This window comes from Pteronotus mesoamericanus, unplaced genomic scaffold, assembly GCF_021234165.1.
Source record: "Pteronotus mesoamericanus isolate MK-2021 breed Mesoamerican mustached bat unplaced genomic scaffold, CSHL_Meso_final contig_164, whole genome shotgun sequence".
Taxonomy (NCBI): Eukaryota; Metazoa; Chordata; class Mammalia; order Chiroptera; family Mormoopidae; genus Pteronotus; species Pteronotus mesoamericanus.
In genome coordinates, this window is record NW_026555065.1 from 22,055,474 (window position 1) to 22,064,323 (window position 8,850).

General features: G+C 37.2%; 1 protein-coding gene across 3 annotated transcripts in view; it reads left to right on the top strand.

The window, feature by feature from the left end:
- The window catches only part of TTBK2 (tau tubulin kinase 2), a 145,450-nt gene extending 136,900 nt beyond the window's left edge, over positions 1–8,550 (top strand). For all 3 annotated transcript variants that reach the window (XM_054565523.1, XM_054565524.1, XM_054565525.1), the window contains one exon: positions 1,542–8,550. In XM_054565523.1, coding sequence (XP_054421498.1) covers positions 1,542–2,004 — 463 coding nt within the window. In that variant the 3' untranslated portion in view covers positions 2,005–8,550. The remainder of the gene's footprint in view (positions 1–1,541) is intronic.
- Positions 8,551–8,850: the final 300 nt, after the last annotated feature.

The window sequence follows — 8,850 nt, forward strand, 5'->3', positions numbered from 1 at the left end:
ACCCTTGGGAAAGAGGGAAAGGACTGTCTTTTAACAAAAATAAAGTGAAAATCAAAATACATTTACATGAAAATTATAGCCTGTTCTAGATAATATGACAATAGGCCTCCACCTCTTATAAGGATTTCAGAAATATTAAAGTGAGATTCTATCTGTATCATTGTCCAGCAGAAGTTGCTTACCCCTACGTAAAGAAAGTTTAGTTTTGACTTGCCCTAGGGTTTCAGGTTCAAGGGTAACTAAACATTGGATTCGAAGTGCCAGTGAGACTAGACTTCCACAGGAAGAATGGTAATGAGTGAACAGCAGTCATTTAACTGAAATTTTAAAAATGTGATTCCATGAACGATATTCACACATCCCCCTTTTTCTTCTGTTTGGCATCTATGCTTAATAAAGATGGCATGTCTGTGGCTTGAGCTACTTTGGGCTGCAACAAACAAATCTTAATTATCATGTATTATTTAGCACTTTGTGTCCCCTAAAATTAACACTTGGTAACTAAGCCAAGCCTGTGGCATTTTGCCAGATATTAGAGCTGACCAGCTTGGAACTCATCTGGAAACTCAGGGAACTCAACTTTCCCACTTAGGTCCTGGAGCAGAGGAATTATTTTATTCCATTTTTCAATTTTTTACTGTAAGATCGACAAGAGTAGGCTTAACCTGAATGAGTTTTATGTCATTTTTCTGAATAAGTATGTGGTGGGGACAGAGGAGGAGAGAAAATTCAGAGAACGATCAGTAATTTGTTGCGGACCCAAGATGATGATAGCTATTTATGTCCCTGCATCCTGCAGGTACTGATAACCACGCTGCAAGTTGTCTCCTATTTCCTTCTATAAGGAGTGGCATGTCAGCAGCTTGAGGTTTAAATTCTTAAACTGAATGGATTTGGGGCTAAAACAGAAAAACATTAAAGGCAAAGAAGACATTGCTATTCATATGAATATTCTCTTTTAGACTTAAAATTCTGAGTTGCCAGTAGAGAGGGGCAGTCAGCTCCCAAACTCAGTTCTTGTTCTCCTGAATCTTAGGCTGTTGTCAGGGGCTGAAACGGAGGCCCAGAGAAACCAGTGACTACTCTTTTTTTTTTTTTTTTTAATCATTAAATGAAGCTGAAATATACTTTTATCTGTAGTTCCTGCTGTTGGTGAGTATAGTTCATGTCAAAGACTTACATTGTGGGTTCAATGTTTGCATATATGTATGCAGCATTCCTTCCATAGGAGACTTAAAATGTGCTGACATGCTAGAGACATTTTATTTAATCCTAAAATCAGAAGAGCAAACATTCCATAGGAGAAAGGGGACTAACAACATTTAAGTGCTTCTGAATGGCAGACATCCAACTAAGTACTTTACTTGGGTTATTGCACTTTGATAATATCCCCATTAAAAGCTAGGAAAGATAAATAATTTGTCCAGGGTCATATAACTGGTATGTAAAAGAGTAACTCTGTTTCCTGATTTGACTCTGTGGTATTCTTGGCACACTTGAAGTGAATTAAAATGAAAAAAGTTCTTCTTTGTACTTTTAAGACTCCGCAGATACAAAGTCCTAGGGAGTAGCAATTCCGACTCAGACCTTTTCTCCCGCCTGGCCCAAATTCTTCAAAATGGATCTCAGAAACCCCGGAGCACTACTCAGTGCAAGAGTCCAGGATCCTCTCACAATCCAAAAACACCACCCAAGAGCCCAGTTGTCCCTCGCAGGAGTCCCAGTGCCTCTCCTCGAAGCTCTTCTTTGCCTCGAACGTCTAGTTCCTCACCATCTAGGGCTGGACGGCCCCACCATGACCAGAGGAGTTCATCCCCGCATCTGGGGAGAAGCAAGTCACCTCCCAGCCACTCAGGATCTTCTTCCTCCAGGAGGTCCTGCCAACAGGAGCATTGCAAACCCAGCAAGAATGGCCTGAAGGGATCCAGCAGCCTCCACCACCACTCGGCCAGCACTAAATCTCCCCCAGGGAAGAGTAAGTCAGCCAGTAAACTCAGCAGATAGGAGCGAGGCTGCATCTCTCTGAAAGGTGTGAAGATCTTCCTCCTAAATCTGATGCATGTTTGTCCTTGTACTGTCTATTTAAAAAAATCTGTGTTGATTTTATCTTGCAAAAGAAAGTAACATGATAAATTATTTATAAGGAGACAATTATATGATAAGGAATTAGCCTAAGGCAGGCAGCAAGCAGATCAGGATACAATGCCTTTGCATAGGAAGAAGCAATCTAGCAAATCCAAAAGGGAGAAACTGCTTAAATGAACTCTCGTTACTTAGCTCTGAAACAAAAGAGCCAAAGGTGGGAGGTGGAATGGAATTGAAAGGGTTCGGCCTACTTACTCTTAACACTCTACTCAAACGTATAGTAAAGGTGAAACTTCCTGTTTTGATACTTTCATTCAAAACCTTCCCAACCTTGGAGAGTCAGAATTGCTCCAGTATTTAAGTATTTAAGAAGTCTGTTGCTGCGGAGCCAATGCAATAAACATGTATTCGGCGTGTATGTTTATCTATATTGAGAGTTCACACCTTCATGTTGCCTCATTCCTAGTACCCTCCCCGGATTTCACAGTTTTCAGTAAGTGTTTCTCACCTGATCCAGCCTTTCTTCTTTTATTTTAACAGTACATTCTAATATGCTTTTAGCGGTACGTATTGAGAATTTCAAATACAATAACTATTTTTTAGTCCCCTAATATATTTCTTTGGAGCACTATATTCTCAGTATATTTTTATTGTGACAAATAACTGTTAAAACTTAGGTAATGGAAGGAAAAGTCTAAATAGAGCTAGCTTGCTGGCTTTAGTACTTTAGGTAGAGAGGGGCAGCGTCGGGGGTTAATACCCTTCAAGATAAAAGAGCGCTCTCCACCCTGCGCCCCCCCATCCCGTTAGTTTCCTTTTTGTGGAAGGAAAACTAATCAGAGTAGATCTTGCTTCCTCAATTCTTTTAAGTTCCATTTCTAATATCAACCTCCAAGGGTATACGAAGGAAGTACAATGCTGTGGAATATGACTCTATGCTTTTAGAGATTTAAAAAGAAATTAGATATGTTGTTGAGATTTATAATCCTCAAACTTTGTATTGTATACATTTAGCCAATAAGGAATGAGTATCTGGGGAAATAAATTTAGGTTCAGTATTTATCTTTTAAAGTTTTATTACCTGCTTTTCCTGTGCTTTAGTTTGAACATTCGGGTTTCTTGACCTGATTTCCATGTAATCTCAATTTATAAATCTATAAAGAGGATTATATTGGTTCTAATCTCACTCCTCTGCTAACAGGAATCAGGTAAAATTAAATCATAGTAGACTCTGAAAATGGGCTCTTTTTATACTCTGGTGTTTTTTGTGTTGTAAAGACCTTATTAAGGTCAGGTAAATTGGTCTGCTTGCTGTTGAAATTTGCCTTCTAGCAAACATCTGTGCTTTCTCTTTGACCTTGTGTTTGCTGCCAAACCTAATATGAATTGGAAAAAATATATATTTTCTCACCAAGTGAACATACTCTAATGCTGCATCAAAGTTGCCCTGAAGCTGCACTGAACTTACCTTGTTCTCTTTATCTGTGTTAAGCTTTTTCTTAAAAAAACAAAAACAAAAACAAACAAAACTCAAAACACTATTGAGGCATATTTGGTCTCCCATAAGAAATGTAGCAAAGTGTGGAATCAATTTCTCTCTGGTTTCAAGCACTACAGAGGAATGCAACAGATAAGATGTATTTGCTGTTTAGCTAAAGCAACTGTAATATTGGAAGACCAATCCTTCTGTATTATATTGTATAATAGTTGCTGTAACACTACTTGCATGTCTTCATGGTAAATTATATAAATATTTATAAATATATAGAGAAACATATGCTTATATAAACTTATTCTTTCTCATTCTCCATTTGTAATTTCAAGGTCACATATGGTGAGATTTTATTGTGTGCCTCGCGTACACTTAGGCCTTGCCCATCTTCATTTTCTGAAAATACGCTCTTGGCATGTGACACTTAAGATTCCTCTTGCCTTCCTTGGGTATAATGCGAGGGTTGGCAGTCTTTAACAAGCCAGGATAGGTTATTTAATTTTCATTTTTAAAAGATTTTAATAGGGGAAAAATGACTGGGATGTGCTTGTAATACTGGTTAAAAGATTTGTCATGTTAATCATATAATGCTGTCCTTATGGTTAGAGTGGATAAACTGAGATGATAATCATGATCTGACATAAATTGATTTAAAAAAAAAAACAACTCTTAAAATTGCCATTCTTCTCTTTTAACCTCACTTTTTGAGGCGTGGTGAGAGAGTAATCAACAATTAAGAAATTATCTTTTTTTCTGTTGTATTAGCTAAATTGTGCTAAAAGTAGCCAGCTTTAAATCCTGATCCCGTGAGTCATAAATGTGTTCATGGTAACCATTGGAAAAGCTGATGAGGCTGCAGTTGTGCTGTGTGTGTTATATCTTATTGGCATTTCTCTGCTAGCAGTCAGAACTAACAGTGATGGCAACCTGGCAACTTAATGTTTTTTCTCTTTATTAATTCCTTTCATTTTTCTCCCAATTTTTCCACTGTGTTGCTCCGTTTTTAAATGGTACCGACAAACTCTAAATCCAGAAACAGCCTTGTTGTATAAGAATATTTTATTTTGCATGTAGAGAAAAGAGTTAACCAAAGATTTTTCTGCTTGATACTTTCAAAAGAACACAGACTAATTATATCTTATGTATCAATAGGTCCACTTAAAGAACTACTAACCTATACAGGGTGGTACAAAAGTAGGTTTCCAGTTGTTCATATGGAAGATAATAATACAAGAATAAACTCTGTAAACCTACTTTTGCCCCCACCCTCTATAAAGATTTATTTTATGGTTTTTAAATGCAGTTTGTACTTTTAGATGTTATATGTCTCAGGCTAAAAAGAGAAGTTCACAGCCCTAAGTAAAGCACTTTTGGCACAAGGATTTTTGGTTTTGTTTTATTTTAAAATATGATACAGAGAACGAGTTATGTTGTTTTTAGTTCGTTCCCCTTTTTTTTTTTTAAGTGATGATATATTTCAGATTTCAGTGACAGACATAGGTCATCCCATTTTACACCAGTTTGGTTGTTCTACCTAAGACGAGGGACATGGCTGTTCATTAAAGTCAAGCCAAACTATACTGAAAGTATTAGGGGGTAGAAGTTAAAATTATCTTTTGAAAAACAAGGGCCTCATCATTTCTCCTTTTGTAACAAAATAGCTGGTTACCTAGTCACACATGCCCCTCCTTTGCCTGTCTAATCTCTGGAATTACTTGGGTGGAACAGAAAATGGAATCGGCAACAGTGTAGTCCCTTTAGGGTAGCATTCTTTCTCAATTATGCTGCCAAATCTCCAGGGTATACAGATGGGTTAAAAGATTTTAAAAATTCTACATAGTAATCTTTTGCACAGCTTTTAACTTTTAACATATAGTGAACAAAAAAGGAAAATTGGGTCATATCAAATTTAACTTTAAAGCACATTTTATAAACATCTTTAAATGGTAAGTCTTAAGCAGGCACTGTCATTCTTGGTATGCAAGCTGGCCTTGCTGACAGTGGCATAGCTACATTTACTGTTTTTTAAGTTGCATGTTGTAAAGTAAAAGATGCCAAGTCCTAAAAAAGTAGGAAAATGGTAATTGAGACCCACTGTTATTATCCACTTTATATTTTCTTTGCTTTAAAAATACTAAACAAATTTCGGCTGCTTACTAATACAGTGGACTAGTTGTACAGTGTCTCTTTCTGTTCAGCTCCTCCTAGCCACTATGGGAACTTCAGGTTCTTTGGTAATCATCAGAGATTCCTTCCAAGCCACAGATTTTTATGCGAATGTTTCTATGGATATATTCAACATATAAGGAAAAAGTGTACATTGGTGCATGTTTTATAAATCCAAACACAGATAGTTAAAACAATAATTAGTTTGTCTGTACCCAATAGCTTTGAATTAAAATCAGATGCCTTTTCTCCAAGAGCAGAGGATTCTTTGTTTTAGGAACTACATCCTAACATAAGGAACTGGTGGTAGGAGAAACAAGATCCAGAAATCAGAATTTAGGGGGGAAAATGCATTTAACTCTGGCTATTTGAAAATATATTTATTTGTAAATAAGTCTAGATTTAGTCTTGGAAATCAAAGTTTTCACATTTTAAAACTTTCTTCATACCTTTACATCAATCAAAATGTGGCATATGTTAGGGGACCATTTCTCCTGTCATTCTCGTGTATTTTGGAATTAGGTTGTTTATATCCAAACATCTGCCCTTTTCTGCTTCTGTGCATTTACCACAGATGTGTTGGAGTTTTACCTAAAAGGAGACAGATTTTAGCACCTGTAATACTGAGGCGATAGAATGATTGACCATTGTTTAACTTTCTTGAGTTTGATTGTAGACAATTTATTTGCAGTTACTTATCTGTGTTTTAATACAAAAAGTCTTATAGGATTAAGGCATGGAACCACTATGGTAGTCCTCGCATGTCAATATTTACCCAAGTGCAGAAACCATAGGTGCATACTTAAACTGTAACTTAGAGAAGGGGTTAAGATGGTTCTAGTTCTCAGACTATATGGAGGGATGTAATACATTGCAAACCTCAGGTGGTTGTAAGGTCACCCTGCTTCCCTGTCTCATCCAGCAGAACTCTGGTTTGGACCTCAAGGATGTTGGAGTAGAGCATTTAATGGAGATCTTGCTCCCCAGCAATTGTCCTCAATTTTGGCTCAAATAAACTGAAAAAATTGGGGGAGGGGGGGAGGATGTAGGACCAGTGTGGAAACATCGAATCATTGGATATTCTTAGTAGTTTGGCTGTCCCTCTAGAATTATGAGAAATTTAACCCAGATAGCCTTGAGAGCCTGAGGAATCTTGCCAACATTGCTAGAGAGAACTACAGTAGGTGTATGCGGAATTCCTTTAGTTCTTAGGTAACTCCAGAACGTGGGATAAGGATCCCCAATCTTGTAAAAAGGAACTTGAATGCTGCATACCTCAATCCCTAAATTTCCCTGGCAGGACATGAAATGAGGACATTAAAGTCTTGACCCATGGATACATTTTCTAATTCAGTTGTAATTATCAGCTCTGACTTTTTAATTATTCCCCTTAAGCAAATCTGGATCAGAAAATTAAAGTATACGACACAACCAAGATCACCTTTAGGTTATACACAGTCTCAACACACTGAACAGCCAAGGATTACCATTTACTCAGTAATGATTTGAGTATTTCCTTAGCTTTCCTGGATCCTTGATCTTAAAAGAAGTGAAGCCGTTTCCTTCATTGCCATATGAAACTTTAACTGGGTGTGCCTCTATAATTGGAAGTGACAGTTATGGGAATAGTGTATATCCCTGGTGATGCTGATGTCTCAGATAACCTGGGCTAGGGGTTCTGGATTCCTGGACCTAGGGAATAAGATACAGTGAGGCAGACTTTGAGCCCATGTGACTAAAATTGCCGATGACAGTTTTACACACTAATAATGGATAGGAATTTTATTTCTTTTCAGTTTAGTATTTCATATTGTGTAGTGTTCACTCACCTAGTAAAAAACATTGAGTAAACCATGTTTTTGTATAAACTACCCTTGCCATGTGATACTTTCCTCCTATAACATACAGTTTAAATCCCTAAAGTTCCATGTGCAGCACTTCAGCATCCCTGGAATCTGTCTGGGTGGTCTTCATTCACCCACAAGGCTACCAGAGCTTGAATGTGATTTATTTTAGGGAGCACCCCAGGGAGGAGGATGTCTTTGGGACTTTTTCAAAACTATTTTACTTTTATACTATTCACCAGATAGGTAAATCAGTTCATTAAGACTAAAAAAAAATCAGAAATACAGATAGGAAGGTAACGGAAAGATAACAGTGTGCTGCTTGGGGCTCTGAAATTGGTTTGGGTGAACCAAACAAAGAGAACAGATCTGATGACCCTGACTTGAGCCTCCTCATCTCTCCCTCATACACAGCCCCTGGTCTTCTTCCTGACTCCTTTCCTAAAATAACCAGTGCTGATTTAATTAGGCCATTTACTTACACATTTACAACTTTGAGGGGGGAAAAAGAGGAAGGGGAAGATACCTAGTTTTGCATTAGATATAAACCTTGGAAGTTACGAACTACTGGCAGCTGTTAAATCAAAGTGAATCACAAACCAAAACTCTCTTGTTGAGCAAGACCAGTAAGTTAGCATAGAGGACTTTAATAATTCAAGTTTTCTCCCTTTCCCTCTTTATGAAATCAGAGTGTTGAGAAATTGCTCTTGGAAATGCCTCGGAAGGTATTGTGTCCCTTTCCCCTCCAAGCAGCCCTCTTTATGCATTTTTGCTCAGGCAACCAAGGACATAGAGTATTGGAAGAAACATGGAGTGCTTTTGTATAGGTCATCTGTACATAAAAGTGTAATTATTTATTTAATTTTACCATTTGTATCATATTAAAGCTTTGTACAGTGTTTTAAGTTCTGTTTTAAAATTATTTTGTATTTTATTTTTATAATCTAGTAATAAAATATTCATTCCGCATGCAACTCTATTTCTGTTTGTATGATGGCTTGGATTTCAAAAGTGGGAAGTACTATTTTTCTGATTTTAATAACATTATTGAATGCACCAAGAGGTTCCAAGATCAACAGGGAGTAGAAAGTGTTACTATAAACTCAGTACCATATTTGGAAGGCCTACAAAAGCACTGAGTGAATACAAACTATCAGTATCTCTGCAGATGAAAACTAGGGTTCAGGGGTGTAAGATGGATTCCCGTGTAATAAAATTGGAAGTGTTAAAAGCACCCTTTCAGTCTATCTCTGGCTGGAGGTA